Source organism: Strix aluco, chromosome 3 (assembly GCF_031877795.1).
Source record: "Strix aluco isolate bStrAlu1 chromosome 3, bStrAlu1.hap1, whole genome shotgun sequence".
NCBI lineage: Eukaryota > Metazoa > Chordata > Aves > Strigiformes > Strigidae > Strix > Strix aluco.
The window spans coordinates 132,236,661-132,259,026 of record NC_133933.1 but is presented as its reverse complement, the minus strand read 5'-3'; the positions used below and the strand labels follow the sequence as shown (position 1 = coordinate 132,259,026).

The window sequence follows — 22,366 nt, the reverse complement described above, 5'->3', positions numbered from 1 at the left end:
GGCCGGAGGGTGGGGCGGGAGCGGGGTCCTTCCTGAGTGGCGGCGCGGCGGCGGTGCGGGGCGGTGCTGGGTGCGGGCGGAGGTACGTGGGTGCCGGGGGGGGTTTGAGGGTGAAGGGGGAGCGGAAGGGGGTCGCTGAGGGTAAAGGGGGTGGTGGGCGGCTGGTTGGTTGGCCCCCGATGGAGGGGGGAAGGGTGAAGGAGTGAGTTGTGGTGTACGTGAGGGGTGGGGACGTGTGGGGTGTCGCTTAAATTTGGGGGTTTGGTGGGGTGCGTGCGGCCCCGTGAGGGTGTCCCTGGGGCGGGGCTGCCTGTGTGTGGCGCGTGTGTTGCTGAGGAGTGGGTGCGTAGTGCGTGTGGGCTGTATGGGGGGTGAGGAGTGGGTGTGGAGTATGGGGGGGGCTGTCTGTCTCGGGGAGAAGCGAGTGGGTAGTGTGGGGGGGGTTGTAGCTTGTGTGCGCCGTGAGTCCGCGGGGTGGGGGTGCAGCTTGTGTGGAGGTGAAAGGTGTTGTGGCGTGTACAAGGGTCAGGGGACACGTGTCGTGTGTGGGGAGAGGAGCAGGGGCTGTTTGTGGGAGCGGGACAGATGCTGCAGCCTCTGGAAGGAGCTTTGGGCAGCTCGATTTGTGGGGGTGTGAGGCTGTCTCGGGGTGCCAGGGGAGCAGCTGGCTATTGAAAATGTGGGGGCTAGTGCATGTTTGGGAGGGGTGGGGGGCGAGGTCAGTGGGTGTGTTGTGAGGAGAGCAGCTCTGCAGTGTGCAGGGTGTGTCAGGTTTGGGTGCCTGGAGAGGAAATGTTTTTTGTCAGGGGAGATTTGGGGAAAAGGTTCCATCAGATGTGGGAGGGGAGCTTGGCACAGATGGAGGCAGAGAACACAGGGATGCTGGGGAGGAGGAGGAGGTCTGTTTTCTGGGCCTTTACTGATGTGAGGAGCCCGGGTTTGGTTTGTGGGGTGCCAGCGTAGCCAGAGCGGGCTGGGGAATGAAGAATACTGCGTGGCATGTCACAAGTGTGAGACGTAGAAGGGGAAGGGGCTGGCTGGCAGCTTAGGCTGAGTTTTGAGAAGCTGTGGAGGGCTGCAATACCTGGGTGAGCTGGGCTTGGGACCACAGGGGTGTCCCTAATTCTCTAAGGAAAGTGTGTGTATTTGGGGGAGAGAGTGCTGTTAGCTTGAACGCTAAAAGCATAACAGAGTGAGATGAACGCTGCTGTGAGGCAGCCAAAGAACTGGAGCTGTGAGGACTATTTTTTGCCCTGGGCAATAAAAACTGCAGATAAGAATTTGTCTGCAGGTCGTGAGCTTTTTGGGAAAGTGACAGAGGGGGTAGCGGATGCCAACTCGTTCCACTTCCCACAGGGATACACAGCGAAAGTTACTGAGGTTAGCATCAACAGTTAAAACGAGGGGTAGCGGCATGAAATCATGCCAAGGAGAGTGCGTCAGGAGAGTCACACTGGCAGTGAGACCGGCTGGGCACTGGGACAATTTTCCAGTGGGGAAGTGGTGGGACAGTTATCGGGAGGGGAATCGAAAACTGCGCTGGCTGCTGTTAGTACAGTGCTGGGTCATGGGGAGACGAGTATTTATACACAGGAACACTCGCAGGCTACAGTCAGAAGCCAGACTCCTCGTGAGTTAGCTGCTGTTCAAAAAGCGTAATAGGAAGTAATCCTCTGTGCTGCTGCCCTTGGAGCGTCTTCTTCTTTTTCAGTTTTTTGGCTCTGCGAGAAGTAGGCAGATCACTTACCTTGAAATTGTTCCGAATAGACCAGACAGGGCTAATATCAGTCTTTTTCCAGCTCTCTAGGTATCAAAATGCGTTCCATACTGACCCATGCCATCAGAAACCTCCCTGCTTCCTCAGCATGGGCCGCCAGGGTCTGTGAGTATCTTTATGTTTATTAAAAGTGTAAATAATTATAAAATTATTGAATTCGTATGTCATAAAGTTCTGTTTTAAGTGTTGGGTTTGACATGGATGCTTGCATCTGAATGTCTGTTCCCTTGTCATCTTAAAAGAGGTGACGATGGCTTTTTTTTTTAAAGTAACTAATTCCATTGTGATCCTTGTCCCTTTCCACATCAGATGTGGGAGAAATCTCATGAACGGTGTCGTTTTTATGGACAGAGTAAACTAAAAAGTATCTCACACATCTTCAGGTGCAGTTGTCTTACTGTGATATTATCTTTTTTAACAGTTCTTACAGAAACTAGAAATGTTTCTAACATGTCGAGTTTGACCCTATGTTTCGCTTCTTGTTTTTCCAGTTGCTCGGTCGCTCAGCTGCTCTTCACAGTTACAAGCCGCAGGTAAAGTGATAACACTGGGAATCTCAGTGGGTCTGTGCTAGGGAAGACTATTTTTGAAGCTGCCTCCCTTTTCCAGAGTCTCGTTCTACCTAACTCTCAGAAATACGCTGCGGACAGCCTTAGTTTGAGGAAGTTGCAAATAAATAAAACTACAGGCAAAGCCCTGCTCGCAGCAGAGTCCTCTCAGCCTCTGAACGCCCCTTGCACCCAGCTGCAGAGCTCACGCCCCGTCGTCCCCTGATGGATTGCTATTTCTAGAATCTAAACAGAGAGGCTGAGCTCGGGGTTTATAAACTGTCCCAGCATAACCAGATGGCTTGCTCAGAGGGGAGGGGATTGTCCCTGACGAGGAGAATCTTGTAGAATTAGCTCTGAAATCCAGCGAGACCAGTAAGAGGCTCAGCTCTCGGTGGAGCCACCGAGTGCCCACATTTAGGTGGGTTTTTAGCTGTGGCCCTTAGCGAGCAGGCGGGGTGATCTGGCGTTGGGGGGTTCATTGTGGGGCGGTTGCTCAGGTGGCTGATGCTTTGAGCTGCCTGGAGTTTGGAAACAGGCCTGGACAGCAGCTCCCCCTCCTCCTTGGCTTTGCGCAGAGCGACTTGTGTAACCCAAGAACAGTGCTGGAGTCTCATCTGGGTGCTCAGCTGGCTTGAGCACAGTATTTAGCTGGAGTTAGGCTGCTTTTACATGTCTTTGTCCTTTTGCTGCTTGTAAAGGAGCTGCTGTTTGTGCTCGTTAAGATTGCAGGCCTGATGGCATTAGGAAATTCTCCTTGAACTCTGTTAATCATCACTCTGGAAGAGCTCTGACAGTGGCTTCTTGAATGATACTGTGACATGACGTGGTTTGGCTTGAACCCGAGATACTCAGGCTATGGAGAAGTAGCAAGTTACCCAGAGCAGCTATATGCACTCCTTGCTACTGCTTTCCTATGGGAGTGAAAATTAGTTGACTTCCTGAACTTTTTGAATTATCTTTTTGAATTATCTCACCTTAACTGTGCAGTAAGAGCCCAACTGTGCAGAAGGAGCTGGGACTGTTTAGTGTGAGGAGGAGAAGGCTGAGGGGAGACCTCATCACTCTCTACAGCTCCCTGAAAGGACATTGTAGAGAGGTTGGTGCTGGTCTCTTCTCCCAGGGAATTAGTGACAGAACAAGAGGGAACGGCTTTAAACTGCAACAGGGGAGGTTCAGACTGGATATGAGGAGAAAATGTTTCCCAGCAAGAGTGGTCAGAGAGTGGAATAGGCTGCCCAGGGAGGGGGTGGAGTCCCCATCCCTGGGTGTGTTTAAGGGCCGTTTGGATGAGCTGTTGGGGGATGTGGTGTAGGGGAGAACTTTGTAGAGTTGGACTTGATGATGCCAAGGGTCTTTTCCAACCTGAATGATTCTGTGATTCTGTGATGTCTAGGCAGTTACTGTGGAAGGTGGGTTGCAGTTGGCAGTCCTTGCTGCTCCCGCAGTGAGAGATCTTACTCAGGCTTTGAGTTTGGTCTTCCTTGCTCGTATTGTGTTTTTAGAGGCATCTCTTCCTGCAGTAGGCTTGTCTCCCAGAGACTGGGAGGTATGTGCCTTTGTTCTCGACTGTATCATTGCCTCAGTGCAGCTATAGGTGAATCTGCTCATGTGGGACGTACTGAGTTGTTAAATCATTTTTCACCTATCACATAATTAGCCAGACAGAGACAAGATTACAGCTCGGGTGTCCTACCTACTGTGCTTTTGACTTATGTGCCAAAAGAGAACAATTTCCCTAGTTTTCTAGTATTTACAGAATCCCAGAATCATCTCGGTTGGAAAAGCCCTTGAAGCTCCTCCAGTCCAACCATGAACCTCACACTGACCGTTCCCAACTCCACCAGATCCCTCAGCGCTGGGTCAACCCGACTCTTCAACCCCTCCAGGGATGGGGACTCCCCCCCTGCCCTGCGCAGCCCATTCCAACGCCCAACAACCCCTTCTGCAAAGAAATACTTCCTAAGAGCCAGTCTGACCCTGCCCTGGCGCAGCTTGAGGCCATTCCCTCTTGGCCTGCCGCTGGTTCCTTGGCTCAAGAGACTCATCCCCCCTCTCTGCACCCTCCTTTCAGGGGGTTCCTACAGGGTCTTTCTTTAAGCTTGCTGGTAGTCTTGTTAACATCACTTCTCTCTTAGCAGTCCAGCCTAAGAGTAAGAAAACCTTAACCAAAAGTGGCGTGAAGAATATTGTTGTGGTAGAGGGCGTCCGTATTCCATTTTTGCAGTCTGGCACCTCGTAAGTATAAAATAAGAAGAAAATACACACTGACTTGGTTAATAGTAGAATCTTTCTGTGAAAAAAGTTGGCTTACTTGTTCATTTTAATGTACTTATGATGCCTAAAAGTACTGAGGTGGCAGTGAGTTAGGCTGCTACACTTACTCCAGCTTACCTGATTTGGCTTGAAGAAGACTGGTCATGTATATGAATTCTGAGAAGAAGGGGGATTTATGCTGCATGCCTAGAAGAAGCTGGTGGTGAATCGTAGCGGATAAAGCAACAGGTTTCACAAAACTAGCAGGATAGGCGCAGAGAATTGGCTGTAGACTCTTCTAGCCCCAAATCCACAGCTGAATTAGGACCAGACCTAACTCTTAGCATGGGGAGGGGATTTCTTTATTCTGCTACTGCTGTTTTTTTGGTGGTTTTAGGGCAGGGATTTTGTGCTGACCTATACACAGGGAGTCTTCACAACCCAGGGTAGGAGATGTTTGATGATAAATGCAGTGGAGCGTTGCTGGTATGTCACTGGTCCTTTGTACCTGTTTCTGACACCCCTAAGTTTCTGACTCTCTTTAACTTCCAGGTATGCGGATCTTATGCCCCATGACTTAGCAAGAGCTGCGCTGCAGTAAGTAAATCAAATGCTGAAAGGGCCCAGAAAACTTGCTGAGGTGCTGGGGTCCCAGTGTTGGGATGGCGGCTTCTAGAAGTTTGGAGGCCAACGTCTAGCTTTGTCTCTGAATGATGCGATCCAGGTGCTTCATTTTTCATGCTCCACCACCACCACCTTAGGAGGCGGCTTAAGCCGCAGGGTTTACAATAGGCCTGTGTTAAAGTATGTTGTTACACAGAGATGGTGTTGTTGTCCTGCTTGACAAATTCTAGCTCATTGGATTCTGACTAGTTTTCTAAACATGGAGGTTGCAGCTATTCTACTACCAGCAGAAGCAGGGGGGTGATAGTCCCCCTGTGCTCTGCACTGGTGAGGCCACACCTGGAGGGTTGTGTCCACTTTTGGGCACCTCAATACGAGAGAGATCTCAAGGGGCTGGAGCGAGTGCAGAGGAGGGCAACGAAGCTGGGGAAGGGCCTGGAGAATAAATCCTGTGAGGAGCGATGGAAGGAGCTGGGACTGTTCAGTGTGAGGAGGAGAAGGCTGAGGGGAGACCTCATCACTCTCTACAGCTCCCTGAAAGGACATTGTAGAGAGGTTGGTGCTGGTCTCTTCTCCCAGGGAATTAGTGACAGAACAAGAGGGAACGGCTTTAAACTGCAACAGGGGAGGTTCAGACTGGACATGAGGAGAAAATGTTTCCCAGCAAGAGTGGTCAGAGAGTGGAATAGGCTGCCCAGGGAGGGGGTGGAGTCCCCATCCCTGGGTGTGTTTAAGGGCCGTTTGGATGAGCTGTTGGGGGATGTGGTGTAGGGGAGAACTTTGTAGAGTCGGTCTGAGGGTTGGACTTGATGATGCCAAGGGGCTTTTCCAACCTGAATGATTCTGGGATTCTATTGTTGGTGTGGGCCGTGCAGAGAAACTTAAGTGGCAACCAGAATAACGAGCTGATTCTGACATCTTGCCTGTCCCTCCTGTTCTGTGATTCTGCAGTGGTTTGTCAAAAGCTGCAGGCCATGAGCAGTGGGTTTGTTTTGTGGAGAAGCGGGGCAAAGCGCTGTTGGAAAGAGAGAAGGCTTTACTTGGAGCAGGGTGGGGGGAGGGAGATTTCAAGGCCCAAGGTTTGGTGATTGTGAGGTTGGGTGTCCTCATGCCAAGTCTGAATGCCATGCTTTACCAGGGCAGCCTAATTTGGTTGACAGTGTGTTAGTCCTGTGTGAGGGCTCTGTCCTGGCCATCAAGGGGGTTTTAATGTGCTGTGGAAGAGAAGTTATTGATTGAGGTGCCTTTAGTTTCATTTTTCTTTGGTACTTCCTGGTGCACGCAACCACATTTGAATCCCAGTGGCCTTAAAGCGCTGCCTGCAGTGGGTTTGCTGCGCTGACGTGTTTGTCAAGATGTTCAGGCAAATCACACAGTATATTTTCTGACGAACTGTGAAAACACACTGCTCCTTTTTTGTGTGTCTTTACTGAAGATTTACACTTTCCTACACTGAGGGTGATTGGTTTTGTTACCTCTTAAGGCCTTCTTCCTTTAATTTTGATGTCAGAACACTCCAAACTGGGGAAGATACTAACAGCCATTTCTGAGAGCGGTGAAGGGATAGAGTAGTTAGTTTCATTAAATTATGTAATTATTTTACATAATAATTTACATGATTTAATCACCATGATTATTTGCAGTCTGTAGTCAGTTACACTTTTCCCTAAGTGCCTATGCACAAAAGATTTCTTCTGAGCTGGCGGTGGAAGATGTGGCTCTATTGTTGCCTCATTCTCTAGCCAAGCTGGTGGAAAGAGGATGTTTGAGGAGTGGAACAAGGTTATTGCTTACGTGGTGCAAATTCTCTTTGTTTTGGTCTTCTCCTTAGGGGGCTGCTGAACCGGACCAGTGTCCCACGGGAGGTTGTTGATTATATTGTTTATGGCACAGTTATCCAGGAGGTGAAAACCAGTAATGTTGCCAGAGAGGTGGGTTACGTGCAGCATTTCCCCTGTGAGTCCCATTTCTGCAGCGAGTATGAAGATGACAAACACTTGCCAAAAAAAAAAAAAAAATCAATCTAGTATTATGGTTCATTTAAATGTGATTTGAGAATATGAACTAGTTGTGCAGTGTTGCCTGTGAAAGTGACTGTATGGGCTCTGCCTTCTCTTGAAATCTGCCATAGATCAAGTGCGTTTTAACCCTCTGGAGCCTCTGCTTGATTCTTCCCTGAAAGGCAAGCTCTTGTTAACGACTGCTGATCACTCAGCTCTTAATTACCAGTCAGACTCAAAGGCTGGCTCGTCTGAAGTACCTGGGGGGACCAGAGCATGCTGTGATACGTTGCTTTACTGTGGTATTTATTTCTTTTAGCTGGCTGATCAGATGCATCTTTGGAATGATTTGAAATGGAGTAGCTTTAGCTGCCCTTTTTTCTGGCAGTCAGAAAACACAATCCGTATATTATCCACAGAAATTATCCACTGAAGCCACGTTACAGAGGCGGCTTTGGATTTTCTGTAACCTGCTGTTCTCTGCAACTGGGCGAAACTGTGACGTAACCTGGGCTGGAAAGACTCGGGAGGTTATGAGGCTCTCCAGTTCCATCAGCAGTTTTCGCCTTGTATATGCAAATAGTTGCTTTGGTCACCTGCCAGTCAGATGAGGCTGCCGCGGTGTAATTTTAACTCGGGAACAACTGTTGAACTTTCAACTAGTTGGCCACATCTCAAGTAGGGAAGGTCTTGCTGGGAGCCGTTCTCTCATGACGGGAGGCTGGGCTCTCGCCTGGGGCAGCTGTGATGCTGCTTTCTGAGCTGCAGGGAGTGTTTTCTGCTCTGTGAAAAGCAAGTGCCTTCTACTGAGGGGTCTAAGTAATTCCTTTCACGTGTTGCCTTTGCAAATAAGGTGAAGCAGAGATGATGTCGAGTTAGTTGGAGGCTCTTTTGAAATTGTGAGGGGTGTGATGACTTTGTCCCTTTATTAATGGGGGGCTGGTGATGGCATCATGCGACTGAGAGCCTTGGCAGCTGCCATCTCCTCCTCTCCCCGGAGTCTGGGGAGGGGATGAGCTGCTGCAGTAATTGCCTGACTGGAAACTCGATGTATTTGTTCCCAGCTTAGTCTGGCAAGGTGTGTTGCTGGGCAGAAGGTAGCTCAGACCCTGTCTTGCAGAAGGTGTAGATTTTAACAGCCGTTCTTTGCTCGTAGGCTGCCTTGGGAGCAGGTTTCTCTGACAAAACTCCAGCCCATACAGTCACCATGGCTTGCATTTCTTCAAACCAGGCTATGACCACAGGTATGTTGGCTGGAAGAACAAGCTGTGGGTGTGAGACTGAGCTTAGCAACTCCTCTACATCCCTCGTCTAACTTGCACTGCTTAGTGGATATAAGCGACCATATGAAGAAATTCTGGAATGGAGGGAAAGTTTTTGAGCTGACAAAATATAATACGGATTGGGTGTGTGCTGTAGACCTGCCAGCAGCTTGGCACCCTTTGCACTCAGCAATAGTTTGTACTCAGGGTCTGTGTTAGCCTGGGAGGTAACAACCACATCACGATAAGGAAGTTGATACCTTTCAGGCTACTTTCATGTCTGACTTAGCCTAAACAGTGCAAAAAAATGGAGACCTGGTTACTGTCTCTAATGGCTGGGGGTATGATTCTCCCAACTGCTGTGTGTGACAAAGAGAAGTGGAAGCAAAATTCTGAGTCACTAGCGTGACTCAGAAAATGTCTGTTCAACCTGGTCAGTCTCTGTTAAGCCTGTGTTCTGTAACTCGGCCGAAGCCAGAGGCTGGAGGAGGAAATAAAATGTAGTGTCCAAGGCACGAATGGGGTAAGTGTCGCTTCTCCCCCCAGCTCTCATGGGAAGCTCTGTCTCCTTCTGCAGGTGTGGGTATGATTGCGGCTGGCCAGTGCGACGTCGTCGTAGCGGGGGGTGTGGAGTTGATGTCAGACGTTCCCATTCGTCACAGTAGGAAGATGAGGAAGACTATGCTGACCCTTAACCGAGCCAAGACCTTGGGCCAGAAGCTCTCCCTGCTTTCCAAAATTCGCCCCAACTACTTTGCTCCCGAGGTAATTTTTTTTCAGGCATTTAGATATTTACCTACGCTGTTTTATAAGGAGGTGTAAAACAAGTCGACTTAGGCAATTTTTTTAGCCTCAGTGGGGAGGATATAAAAAGGGTAAGATGGCTGCCGGTGTATCGGCTCTTTGTGCTATGCCTTAGGTTAAAAGTGCAGTTGGTTAATGCATCTCATAGCATTTGTGATTCTCTGCTTTGTCTTCTTACATGTTGGTCCTCAGTAAATTGAACTTATTTCAAAACCCCTCTCCCGCAATTCCTAGACAAACAGTGCTGGAGACTGCAAAAGTTTTTTCCCATAAATATAAAGCTCATGCAAGGGTCCTAAAGGCCAGAAGAATTTTTGTTTCCTAGATGATAGAAGTAACGTGGTTAATATCACAGAATCATCTTGGTTGGAAAAGCCCTTGAAGCTCCTCCAGTCCAACCATGAACCTCACACTGACCGTTCTCAACTCCACCAGATCCCTCAGCGCTGGGTCAACCCGACTCTTCAACCCCTCCAGGGATGGGGACTCCCCCCCTGCCCTGGGCAGCCCATTCCAACGCCCAACAACCCCTTCTGCAAAGAAATCCTTCCTAAGAGCCAGTCTGACCCTGCCCTGGCGCAGCTTGAGGCCATTCCCTCTTGTCCTGCCGCTGGTTCCTTGGCTCAAGAGACTCATCCCCCCTCTCTGCACCCTCCTTTCAGGCAGTTGCAGAGGGCCATGAGGTCTCCCCTCAGCCTCCTCTTCTCCAGACTAAACCCCCCCAGTTCCCTCAGCCGCTCCCCATCACACCTGTGCTCCAGACTCTGCACCAGCTCCGTTGCCCTTCTCTGGACACGCTCAAGTCATTCAATGGCCTTTTTGGAGTGAGGGGCCCAAAACTGAACCCACTCATCGAGTGGCGGCCTCACCAGTGCCAAGCCCAGGGATCAGATCCCTTCCCTGTCCCTGCTGGCCACGCTAGTGCTGATACAAGCCAGGATGCCATTGGCCTTCTTGGCCACCTGGGCACACTGCTGGCTCATTATCAGTCAACTCACCCAGGTCCCTCTCTGACTGGCAGAGAGGAATGTTCTCAGTATATTAATTGTGGTTTGATTAATACGCCTTATGATTAGTGTTCCTGGCCAAGTCCTGCCAGGTGCTGAATGCGTTCAGCTCCCGTGTTTGGGCCCTGACGAGAATCGGCGGTCTGCTGGTTCGTGTCAGGACTTTGCTGCAGAGGAGCCCCCCGTCCCTGCCTTGGAGGTCACCAGAGGGGTGAATTCCACCATGGCGGAGATGGGAAGGAAAAGCCTGTCCCTCCTCGCTGCCACCAAGCTCCTCCCGAGCAAACTGTGTCTGTGCCGGCCGCCTTCAGCGCAGCGAGCGTGCGGTGGAGATGAGATCCCCAGGCTGAATAAGAGATGAGCATCGCAGGCTTAAATGCACGCGGGGATTTCCTGTGGGGGGCTGGAAGAACAAAAGCTAAGCTCAAATCACCTGCTCCTCTGGTTTTGCTTGAGGAGGAATCTAACAAGGAGTTTTAAGGTCCCAGGATGTGGTGTTTCACCTTAGCTCAAAAAATCTGGTCACCCTTCATAGGGGATTCCTTTTTAAATGCACAGGGCAGCTGCTCTTTGCACGTGCAAGCGCAGTGCAGTTCTCGAACCTCTGGAGGAAGCAGCAGTCTGGGCCTTATTTTTATCCATTTTTTCCTAAAATCTTTGAAAGCGATGGTTCCTCTTGATAAAGACAAATAAAAATATACTTGTAGCAGAATGGGTTTCGCTCTAGGTTTGCCTTTATGATCACATCCACAACTCAGAGTTGGGCCACCACCTCAGTGAATGGCAACTTACACCAGTCCCTGCTCCTTCTTGTATAGGGATTCTAAACTATCACATCATACAAAGTCCACCTTGGTTTCCCTTGATGTTTCAATTCTCTCTTCTTTCAGTGATCAGAAATGTCCATAAATTTCCATCAGTCAGCAAGTCCGTTCTTGTCTTTGGCTCTGCTCCTGATCACATGGTTTGTTGGTCCGTTTCAGGGTCAAGTCATCCAGCTTCAAACAGCCTCTTTCTTCATCTGTCTCCCGCAACCTTTCCTCAATGTTCCATTTAACATTTCTAATTTCTGAGAAGTTAATCTTATAACTTTTAAGAACATTAAAACTAGATGCTCTGATCATCGCCCATTTCTTACCTCATGTCTTTATCAGTTAAAATATAATCAGCTTAAACATACCTAAACTAAAGGTTTCAATTCATCTTTCTTTATCCACGGATTAACTAGGCTGGGTTTTTGGCCAGCCATGCTGAGGGCTGTACATGGGACAAATGAGCAGCACAGCGTGGTTTTATGACTTCAGATTATTTGAACACCTGCAGCCTTACAATAGTTTACTAATCTCTAGTCTCTTATTCAGAATCACAATGACCATTGATTTCTTATTTCTATGATCTCATTTATTTATAAGTCATCATTAAAAAAAAGATGTTTTCATCTATTTCTTAACACCTCTAATACCACTTCTGGTAGGGTTACTTTCCATTAATTGCATATTAACCGCTCTGCTTAATAAACAGAAGGGCCTCACTGGCTGACTGTGCAGGGCTTACCCGACTTCTGCCCTTTATGTAACTGCCCAGGGAGAGGTGTTTACCTGTGCTGACTTTCTTTTTCTGTTTTGTAGCTCCCAGCTGTGGCAGAGTTCTCTACCAGTGAGACCATGGGGCACTCGGCCGATCGTTTGGCTGCTGCCTTTGCCGTTTCCCGCCTGGAGCAAGATGAGTACGCCCTCCGTTCGCACACCCTTGCTAAGAAAGCTCAGGATGGAGGCTTGCTGCTTGATGTGGTACCCTTCAAAGTGCCAGGTAAAAGTGCACGTGTTTTGTTGCTAAAATGAAATAAATAAAAGAAATATTTTATGCAGAAAAGGAGGGGAGGTGCTGAGGTCAGATTCATAATGTTCTGTGTATCTGATACGGATTTTAACTCTGAAATGCTCTCTGTTTCTCCATGGAAAAGTACTGCCATAGGAGCATGTTTCTAAACATGCATATTTAAATATATAAACACATCCTTTCATATCGAAATTTTGTTGTACCCACCTTGTATCCGTGCTAATGTGGTGACAGAGCGTTAAAGAATTTCACCAGACTGCGGGTATCTCTGGGTTTGCTTTATTAACAGCTCAGAGTTGGGCCATCACCTCAGTGAAAGGCACATGTCCGAAGGCCTTGCACAGTTTATACACTATTTCTGAATCTATCATCTAAGTCCAAAGTCTTTAAGTTTCCACTCAAGCTTTTAGTTCTTGATTCTCATCATTTATTAAAGTTCACTACAATCCCCTGTCCCAGCTGAATTCTTCTCTTCTGGTTCCAATCCTTGTTTCAGTTTCAGGGCCATCTTTCGGGTCATCATCATCTTCTTCATCTTCCTTCCACTAGTTTTCATCTCGCACAGTTCTGAGAAAGACTTCAAGATGTTTTGTTAAAAGCTTGGGTAGAGCGAGCGGTTTCTGTATACTGAATTCTCTTAATCTGGCAAAACCCCCGTGTTTAGTCAATTAACCATCCTTTGTTAAGCCTGGCTCTACAGGATTAGCTTGCCTGGGATTTAAACCAGCCTTGGGCTGGGACTATCCAAGCAGCAGGCTGAGGACACTTTCCAGGCCTGTGGAGCAGCGTTCCGGTTGCCTTGGTAACGGTACAGGATCGCTCGGTCCTGAACACATTTCACTGGGCCTTAAAATCTATTTCAAATATACCAGAGGTTGTATTTAAAATTCTTCTACATAGAGCAAGGAAAATCGGAACAGTTGGACCAAGAATCCCTCTGTTCTTTCAGTTAGGCCAGAGAACCCATCTTTACACCCCAAGCTATTAACAACAAATAGAAAACCTGATAAAATCCCGGTCTGATAAACCAGGTGCTGGACAGGAAGAGCTGAGATGTGTTCTGCTTGGTAGATGCCGGTTCCCCAGGCCTCCCAGTCCTGGCTCAGATAGGAAAGAGTTTGGGGAGAAGCTTTAAGCTGTCCTTTGTGGCCTGACTCCTACCCGCATCCCCCTCAGCCAGCGGGCACACTTTGCTGGAATATCTCTTCATCTGGGGCACTTCTACTCCATCATCAGTTTCCCAGAGAGACCTTTTGTAGATTCACAGTTACATATGGTCTTTGTACTAAAATTGGTGCTTTCTGTTAACTATTTAAGCAGTGGGTATAGTTGAAGATGGGTATATTTGGTTTTTCCTAGTGTTCTTACTTCCTCAAAACTCAGCACACAAGCATATACTGATTTAGGCCCAGTTCTCCAATTTAGACTTTCTAATCTGAATTTAAATTCTTTCTTTTCAATAAATTATTTTCAACTGGGGTTTCCATGTGGTAATTTTTTCTTACAGTAAATAGATTGCAGCACTTCATTTTTGCAGTCTTTGGAGAGAAAGTAACGTAGCTTCAATTTTTAAGTGCTTTTTTTTTTAGCCATGTTAAATATCCTGATACCATGAATGGATTTCCCTTTTTTTCCTCCTCCCACTTGTCATAAAAAGCAGAGGTTTCTGATTATTTTTTTTTTGTTCCCCTGGACTCCTGATGTGCTGACAACATTTATGTTGCTGACTTTCATAGTTTACATATGCTTTTTTCATCAACAGGCAAAGACACAGTTACCAAAGACAATGGGATCCGTCCTTCCTCGATGGAGCAGATGGGCAAGCTGAAGCCGGCTTTTGTCAAGCCCTACGGAACTGTCACAGCTGCCAACTCCTCCTTCCTGGTAATGTGTGTTCCCACCACTGAGCCAGAGGGGAAAACCTCCCAGTTTACCCTCTGCCTCCCGCAGGCACATAGATCAAGCTGTATAATCTGTGGGAACCAGTTGTCTCCTTTGTAATATCCCCTGCTTTCGGATTTTTCAAGGGTAACATGGGCACTGGATTGTTTCATTTTAAAATCAGTAACTAAGCCCCTGAAGTTTCGGTCTGTCTTACCCATTTGCTTCTCTGTAGCTGCCTCATGAGGGTTGTTCATTCAAAGGCATGTCTAGAAATTCTGTCCCAGGGTGGGATTGATCACACTGTAAGTCTAGAAGTTTGTCGTTTTAGTCTAAACTTGTCACTTTAAAGCTTGCCCTGTAATCCACAGAGATTTCTCAAGTACGTCTATGATGAGCTCTCTTCTGCACATACTCCTTTTTCCTCTCTTTAGCGCTTTTAAAGGAAGCTTTTTCAGATGCTGGGGTCTCAGGTAGTTGTGTAAATTAGGTGAGGTGTATCTGAGCGAAGCTGAAGATAGGGAGGCTCTACAGAGAGACTTGGATAGGTTGGATCGGTGGCCAACGTTAATGGGATGGGCTTCAACAAGGCCAAGTGCCAGGTCCTGCACTTGGGCCACAACAACCCCCTGCATGGCTACAGGCTTGGGGAGGGGTGGCTGGAGCTGTCTGGAAGAGAAGGGTCTGGGGGTTCTCATTGACAAGCAGCTGAACAGGAGCCAGCAGTGTGCCCAGGTGGCCAAGAAAGCCAACGGCATCCTGGCTTGTGTTAGAAATAGTGTGACCAGCAGAAGCAGGGAGGTGATAGTCCCCCTGTGCTCTGCACTGGTGAGGCCACACCTGGAGTGTTGTGTCCAGTTTTGGGCACCTCAATCCGAGAGAGATCTCGAGGGGCTGGAGTGAGTGCAGAGGAGGGCAACGAGCTGGGGAAGGGCCTGGAGAATAAATCCTGTGAGGAGCGATGGAAGGAGCTGGGACTGTTCAGTGTGAGGAGGAGAAGGCTGAGGGGAGACCTCATCACTCTCTACAGCTCCCTGAAAGGACGTTGTAGAGAGGTTGGTGCTGGTCTCTTCTCCCAGGGAATTAGTGACAGAACAAGAGGGAACGGCTTTAAACTGCAACAGGGGAGGTTCAGACTGGACATGAGGAGAAAATGTTTCCCAGCAAGAGTGGTCAGAGAGTGGAATAGGCTGCCCAGGGAGGGGGTGGAGTCCCCATCCCTGGGTGTGTTTAAGGGCCGTTTGGATGAGCTGTTGGGGGATGTGGTGTAGGGGAGAACTTTGTAGAGTCGGGCTGAGGGTTGGACTCGGTGATGCCAAGGGTCTTTTCCAACCTGAATGATTCTGTGATGCTGCAGACAGTCTCTTGCAGAGGCTTGAGGTGACTCTCTGGTTCCCACACTCAGCCCTGGCAGATTCTTGTGTTTTTAAAAGGCTGTCTCGCAGTTTGTGAGGAGCACTTTCACGGAGACAAGTAACCACTGCTGGGGCTCTTGCAGCAGCAATGCTGTTGACTCCCTGGCATTCCTGGGGACTTAGAAAAGCCTGGTAATGCCTCAGCCTTGGTGTCAGGACCAGCTGAACTGCTGTTGGTGTGCCACGGGTCTGTAGGCCAGCTTAGGCTGTTACCCCAGAAATGAGCAGTCCCATGCCAGGGCCCCGCTGTTTGTTTTTGCAACGTGGTGAGCCTGGGGCTTGGGGTGTCCCAGAGTTACACCCCGGTTTTGGGATGGAGCTGAGTGGGCTCACAGGTGAGGGTTTGGGTAACCAGCTTGTCCTGGGGACTGGCAGGGCTTTTGACGCTAGGGGGAGAGCTGGGGCTGGGCTCTAAGGAAGTGCTTCAGCAGTGTGTGTGCCAACATCGTCAGAGATCGCCCTTCCCCTTCCCCTTCCCCTTCCCCTTCCCCTTCCCCTTCCCCTTCCCCTTCCCCTTCCCCTTCCCCTTCCCCTTCCCCTTCCCCTTCCCCTTCCCCTTCCCCTTCCCCTTCCCCTTCCCCTTCCCCTTCCCCTTCCCCTTCCCCTTCCCCTTCCCCTTCCCCTTCCCCTTCCCCTTCCCCTTCCCCTTCCCCTTCCCCTTCCCCTTCCCCCCATGCAGCCTGTTCTGTGTCCCGTATCACAGGGGGATGTCCTGGAAGCACTGGTTGTACTGGACCCTCCCTTGCAGGCTGCTGTGCCGCGGGGCTGTCGGGCTCTCGTGCTCAGGGTGTGCTCGTCCTTGGGCAGCGAGTGGCCTCACGGGCTTTGTCTGCCTGTTTCAGACCGACGGTGCATCGGCAGTTCTGCTCATGTCTGAGGAGAAGGCTCTGGCAATGGGGTACAAACCAAAGGCCTACCTGAGGTAAAAAGAGATCCTTGGACGTGCCTTCTGACGTCTGCTCTCGCTTCCTTCTCCTCTGGCTGTTACTAACAGCATTTCCCCTGTGCAGGGACTTCGTGTATGTGTCCCAGGATCCAAAGGACCAGCTGCTACTGGGGTAGGTGCGATGATGGAGATCATCCCCTGACAGTCCTTCCTTGCACACAGCCTTGTCTTGCCACAACATGTTTGTTTTTATGTGAAGGATCTCATGAGATATTACATCTCTTCACACCTCCTCACAAAGGGGTGAGGGCCGGGGCGTGAGGTGTGACTCAGGAGGGGGAAGTGGCTCATGGGGGAAGAGCAGCTGTGGCAGAAATACTCACCCTGATTTGCTGGGGGGCATCTCGGCGTGTTGGTACTTGGGGTTGTGTTTCAGTTGGAGCGGGACAGGCAGAGAGCTGTACCATGAACCCGGGAGAGGAGGAACGTGACGCGGGTCGCTGTGGAAAAGGGGGATGATGACAGGAGGAAATAAATTCATGCAAGGCTTCTGTTTCTTAACTCTTCTTCAGTCCAACATATGCTACTCCCAAAGTGCTGGAGAAGGCTGGTCTCACCATGGCTGATATCGACGTGTTTGAATTCCACGAAGCTTTTGCTGTGAGTACTCAGAACGCTGAGGATTCCTCTAACCGTAAAACGCCAGTCTGTAGACGTCTGTTTTCACGCTGGTGAAAGCTCTTGTGAAGACCTTCACTAGATGTAGATAGGTGTAATTCCACTTTTATGTCTAAATATAAGTACTGTATCTATTTTAAACATACAGCAGTTTCACATTGACACAGTCCGTGCTAAGAGTGGTTTATGTTGCTTGAAGTCACCACAGAAATTCTTCTAAAATAATATGTTAAAAAAAAAAAAATCTTTCTTTCCCAAGACCCCTGTATATGAGAGAAACCACTTCTTTACATCATCTGCTAATTGGGTTGGGAATATGTGTTACTCTGCTGAGGTGGCTTGTTAATTTTTCTAGCTAAGGTTGAGCTAACGTCGATTAACAGGGCTGATCCTGTAAAAATGCCTTTTTTTCAGTTGGCTGTGTTAGTTTTGTGGCTGTAGGGAATCTCAGGATGTCTCCCATTTGCTAGTGCTGGCCTTGGGCTTTCCTTTGCCATTTCCTTGATAACGTCGCCCTTGCCTCCCTTTCAGGGGCAGATACTGGCGAACCTGAAAGCTATGGATTCGGACTGGTTTGCCCAAAACTACATGGGCAGAAAGTCAAAGGTAAGACGCAGTCAGGAGGCTTTTATCTTTAGTTTAACTTCGGGATTAATTGAATTCCTCGCCGGGGTGGGATACACTAGCGCTGGTGTTACGTTCTGTGAGGAGAAATGATGTTTCTTGAACTCTGGGTTAGCAAATCCCAGTGGGAGCCACTTTGGGAACTGACAGTTCCCGTCGTCAGTGGGAGGTGGAGATCTGGAGCCAGAATGGTGATTGTTGGAGAGGAGGGAATTAGAAATGGTGGGTTAGCTCAGTCCTGCCTGTTTCCAAGAGTGTGGGGTGTACTGGTCTGGCTGCGGGTGACACAGCAAAGCCTTGAGCACAGTTCTGTTCCTGTCGCCGGGCACTTTTACGTGCCAAGGAGCACTTTAGGTGGCCAGCCCGGAGCACTGTAGCCTCGGTGGTGTGAGTAGATCAAGTAATCTCCTTCCAGACCAGTGACTGCGTGCGTGCCTCGGTGTGTTCTCGCAGGTCGGAGCCCCTCCTCTGGAGAAGTTCAATACCTGGGGGGGCTCCCTCTCGCTGGGACACCCTTTTGCTGCCACCGGCTGCCGCCTGGTCATGACTACCGCCCACAGATTGAAGAAGGAGGGAGGACAGTATGGCCTGGTCGCTGCCTGCGCCGCAGGGGGGCAGGTAAGGGTCTGGCACTGCTCCCTCAGAAGAGGGGCAGCTATTTCACAGAATCCCAGAATCATCTCGGTTGGAAAAGCCCTTGAAGCTCCTCCAGTCCAACCATGAACCTCACCCTGACCATTCCCAACTCCACCAGATCCCTCAGCGCTGGGTCAACCTGACTCTTCAACCCCTCCAGGGATGGGGACTCCCCCCCTGCCCTGGGCAGCCCATTCCAACGCCCAACAACCCCTTCTGCAAAGAAATCCTTCCTAAGAGCCAGTCTGACCCTGCCCTGCCGCAGCTTGAGGCCATTCCCTCTTGTCCTGGCGCTGGTTCCTTGGCTCAAGAGACTCCTCCCCCCTCTCTGCACCCTCCTTTCAGGGAGTTGGAGAGGGCCATGAGGTCTCCCCTCAGCCTCCTCTTCTCCAGACTAAACCCCCCCAGTTCCCTCAGCCGCTCCTCATTTCAGCTCTGCTCTTGCTGCTGTGAAATCCTGCCCAGTTACACCGGGGTGGGGACATCTCTGAAGTCCCTTGGCACTGGGTGTTTGTCACCTTGTGAGCTTGCCCCCTCTCCTCCACTTCAGAGGCACCAGCCCCTCTCAGGATTGTACCCAGCCCGCTGCTGCCCCTGCGGCACCCAAGGGGAGGAGAGATTTCTACCGTGTTCTGAGGGTTGTGTTTGGCGACTCAAAGACTTCCCAAGCATGTGCTGGGCCCATAACTCAGGGGTCGATGGATCAAAACCATCCTCCGCTACCAACAAACCTCTGCTCACTCAAACCAGGACCCTCCACCCCTCACCTCTGCCAATCACCTATTTAAGAATTGATATTAAAGGCACAAGACAATACATTGACACACTAATGAAAAACAAACCAGAAAAACTTCCCCCCACCAAAATAAAAATAACATTATCATGAAACCTAGACAAAATACACAAAATCCACCCCTCCTCCCTCCACTACAGAGAAGAAAAACCAACTTCCCCACAACTACAACACCAGAAATTCCAGAGATCTTTCCTCTTAACAGAATTCAGTCCCTGTTTTACCTGTTAGCACTCCCTATTACTATCCTTATCAGCTCGTGTTCCTTGAGCCCCTCATTGGGTGCCAAAAAGGAATTTTGTGGTTTGAGCTCAGAGGGCAACTGAGCACAGGCAGCTGCTCCTTGCCCCCTTCCCCCCCAGGGCTGGGAAGGAGAAGCAAAAGACCCAGGAACTTGACATAAGGACAGAGAGGGGTGATCTCATCCTTTAAGGCACAGGCAAAAGACAGACTCGTTAGGGGAAGGGAAAAAGAACATAAATTTAATACAGACACTAACAACAATGCCATGTAACAGTCAGAGTAGGGCCGTGAGCAGCATTACGACATCCTGAGAACACGTCCCCCCACCCCTCCCTTCTTCCCAGGCTCAGCTTTGCTCCCCAAATCTCCACCTCCTCCCCCCAGCGGCGCAGGGGGCAGGGGATGGGGGGTGTGGTGGGTCCTCAGGGAGGGGGGAAGGTCTGGCATTCCTGTCCTGCTCCAGCATGGTCCCCCTCTTGCAGGAGACCTTCCTCCACAAACCAACTCCCCCGCGAGTCCCTCCCACAGCCGGGGGAGCTTCGAGAAGCTTCTCACAGGGGGTCACTGCTGTAGCCCCCTCCCCTGCTACCAAAACCCCCCCTGCTGCTCACTCCAATCAGGACAGCATCATTCTTCTAATTGTGGGAAGAAAGATCTTTACAAGGAAAATAGGGGTGAGACTCCTCCTTGCTGCTCTTGAGGCTGTTCTGGGGGGACCCTCTGTCACCTGAGGGTGTGGTTCCACCCCGAATTCCTAGTTTGGCCCTCAGGGGAGCCTGACACGTCGCTCAGGGTGGACTCTGCTGCCTCGGCCAGCCTGAAGCTGCCTCGAAGCCACCAGACTGCTGGCTCGTAGCAAATCGCACTGGATTTCCCTCTCCCTTTGTATTTTAAGGCGGTGGGGAGATGGGCATTGCCTCTCAAGTGTGTGTCTGTAATAATTAGTCCTTTTGGGGACTGTTCTCTCTCTCTCTCCTTCCAGGGACACGCGATGGTGGTGGAGCTTTACCCTCAGTAGCGGGCCAAGGACAGCCGAGGGGCTCTTTGTGCATCCTGTGCCAGGCAGCGCCTTTTCATTGCATTTATAAAGATGTACAGACAATCCTTCTCAGAAAGGAGTTTTGGTGGCCTTTGCAAATACCTTTTAGCTACTCAACTGGTAATTTTCAACTAAGAAATACTCTGCTTTCAGGAGAGTAAAAAATGGGGCTCTTACTCTTTCTAGAGTCCTTGTAACCCATCTGATTTCTACTGTAACTCTTCAATAAGTGAGATTTCTCCCCCCCGGAGAGGAATGATTCCAAAGCTCTGTCCAGAGAATTAAGTATGGAGATAAGGAGGATGTAAAGTGCTGGAGGTGGGTGGGCTGAGGTGCGAGTTAAAGCCTCCTTGAGGGGAGTAACAACTATTCCCAGAAACGGGTTCACACCACGTTGGCTGACCTGGTTTGTAAGGAGGGAGTTTGCCTCACAATGTCCCAACAGCGTTGCAATTAGCAAATAGCTTCTGACAAATGAGCGTCACCCACGTTAGCCACAATAAATCAGGACAAAAAAATAACAATCTGGCTTTTTTCTTTCCCTCCCCTCGCCTGAAATATGTTGGGGATGGTTTCTATGGTGGTTGGCGTGGGGGCTGGTACCAGGTCTCTGCTTTCAGAAATGGGAGTGAGCTCCCCCAAAACCTGCCCAGAACCCACCCTGAGCCCCAGTCAATCATCAAAATACCTGATTTTGAGACTGTTTTGGTAACTCGTGCTTGATTACACGCTTAAAAGTGTCCAGTGTTTTGAAAATTCAGAAACTGGGGCGGCGTAATGCTTATGCAGAATTGAGTTGCTGATAAAACTTCAGGTGGGCAGACTTGGGGTCTTTCTCCCAAGATTTTGGGAAGATGAGACAATTGTCCCTGCACTTTTCGTTAATCTTTTGGGTTATTTTCCTTGCTCCTCTCTGGTTTTCTTAGCTGGAGGTGGTTTGTGTTACCTGCCGGGAAATAGAGATTTTTCTAAAACAACCTGCAAAAACCTTGGAGTCTTTTGTCTGAAAGAAACAGCTACAGCCCCCCCCAGTTCGGGCGACGCACCTGAGATGGGGCCTGGGGGCCACCGTGGGTGCTTCTTGTTTATTCCTGGTTGGAAATCTTGGGTGAAAAAAGCTCGGGAGCAAGTGGGAACTGTCTGGGTGCAGGGAGAAGAGGGGCCCGTTGGCTTTTGTACACATCTTTAAAAATAACGTCCCGCCGCGCCACAAAAACGGTGCAGCCACTCGCTTTGGTGATGGAGCGAAACCCTGCGTGGGCACGGAGCTCTCCGCAGCACCCATGGGTGGGGGGGGCACAAGCTGCGAGCCTGAGGGGGCTGTTGTGGCTGTGTTGGGGGGGGAAGAGCCCTGCCTGGGCCTTGCTGCAGGGACCGGAGGGAGCTGAAGCGGGTTCGAGGTGGGGAAGATGCTGTTTGTGCTCCGTCCCCGAGCGTGAAATATTTCCGTGGCCCCCTTGGAGCGTTCTGGCCCGCCGTGCTCTGTGGCGGATGGTTTTCACAGTTACTTGGGGGATTTAAGGCCTCCCCAGGGCCTGGAGGGAGCAGAGCGGGGCTCTTGCAGGTGGTGGCTGGTCCCTACACGCTCCTTGGCAGGGCAGGGCTGCAGCTCTTCGGGATGTGACTCATCCTCAGGGCTCATCCTGCTCCTCCCCCCTGCTCTGACGGTGCCTCGGCTGCGGCTCTGCCATCACCAGGACCCTCGCCACCCTTGCTGGGACCCCGGCTGCCATCGCCACCATCACCAGGACCCTCACTATCGTCACCAGGACCCTTGCCACCATCACTAGGACCCTCGCCACCCTTGCTGGGACCCCAGCTGCCATCACCACCGTCACCAGGACCCTCACCACCATCACTAGGACCCTTGCCACCGTCGCTGGGACCCTCACTATCATCTCTGCCATCACCAGGACCCTCACCACCCCCGCTGCCATCACCACCATCACCAGGAGCCTCACCACACTTTCTGGGACCCTCGCTGCCATCACCACCATCACCAGGACCCTCACTGTTGTCACCAGGACCCTCACCACCCTTCCTGGGACCTCGCT

General features: G+C 50.2%; 1 protein-coding gene across 8 annotated transcripts; it reads left to right on the top strand.

Annotated features, from left to right (window-relative positions):
- Nucleotides 1-21: 21 nt before the first annotated feature.
- HADHB (hydroxyacyl-CoA dehydrogenase trifunctional multienzyme complex subunit beta) lies at nucleotides 22-21,289 on the top strand. 8 transcript variants are annotated; one of them, XM_074820400.1, is made up of 16 exons: nucleotides 22-82; nucleotides 1,800-1,882; nucleotides 2,269-2,310; nucleotides 4,467-4,563; nucleotides 5,134-5,178; nucleotides 7,037-7,136; nucleotides 8,362-8,449; nucleotides 9,045-9,232; nucleotides 11,907-12,087; nucleotides 13,880-14,001; nucleotides 16,256-16,335; nucleotides 16,424-16,471; nucleotides 16,872-16,959; nucleotides 17,509-17,583; nucleotides 18,055-18,219; nucleotides 20,256-21,289. In XM_074820400.1, exons 2-16 carry the CDS (start codon nucleotides 1,816-1,818, stop codon nucleotides 20,289-20,291), a joined length of 1,422 nt encoding a protein of 473 aa, XP_074676501.1. In that variant the 5' UTR covers nucleotides 22-82; nucleotides 1,800-1,815; the 3' UTR covers nucleotides 20,292-21,289. The 8 variants fall into 8 exon arrangements, with proteins under 8 accessions (XP_074676501.1, XP_074676498.1, XP_074676502.1 ...); XM_074820397.1 differs by having other exon boundaries at nucleotides 4,464-4,563; XM_074820401.1 differs by lacking the exon at nucleotides 22-82 and adding an exon at nucleotides 115-141.
- The last annotated feature ends 1,077 nt before the right edge of the window (nucleotides 21,290-22,366 follow it).

Bases quoted from the DNA above. Each gene is read 5' to 3' on its own strand.
- HADHB (XM_074820393.1), top strand. From the start codon at position 1,331: ATGCCAACTCGTTCCACTTCCCACAGGGATACACAGCGAAAGTTACTG. The intron at 2,311-4,463 runs GTAAAGTGATAA...CTTCTCTCTTAG, and splicing joins TTCACAGTTACAAGCCGCAG to CAGTCCAGCCTAAGAGTAAG. The intron at 9,233-11,906 runs GTAATTTTTTTT...TCTGTTTTGTAG, and splicing joins CCAACTACTTTGCTCCCGAG to CTCCCAGCTGTGGCAGAGTT.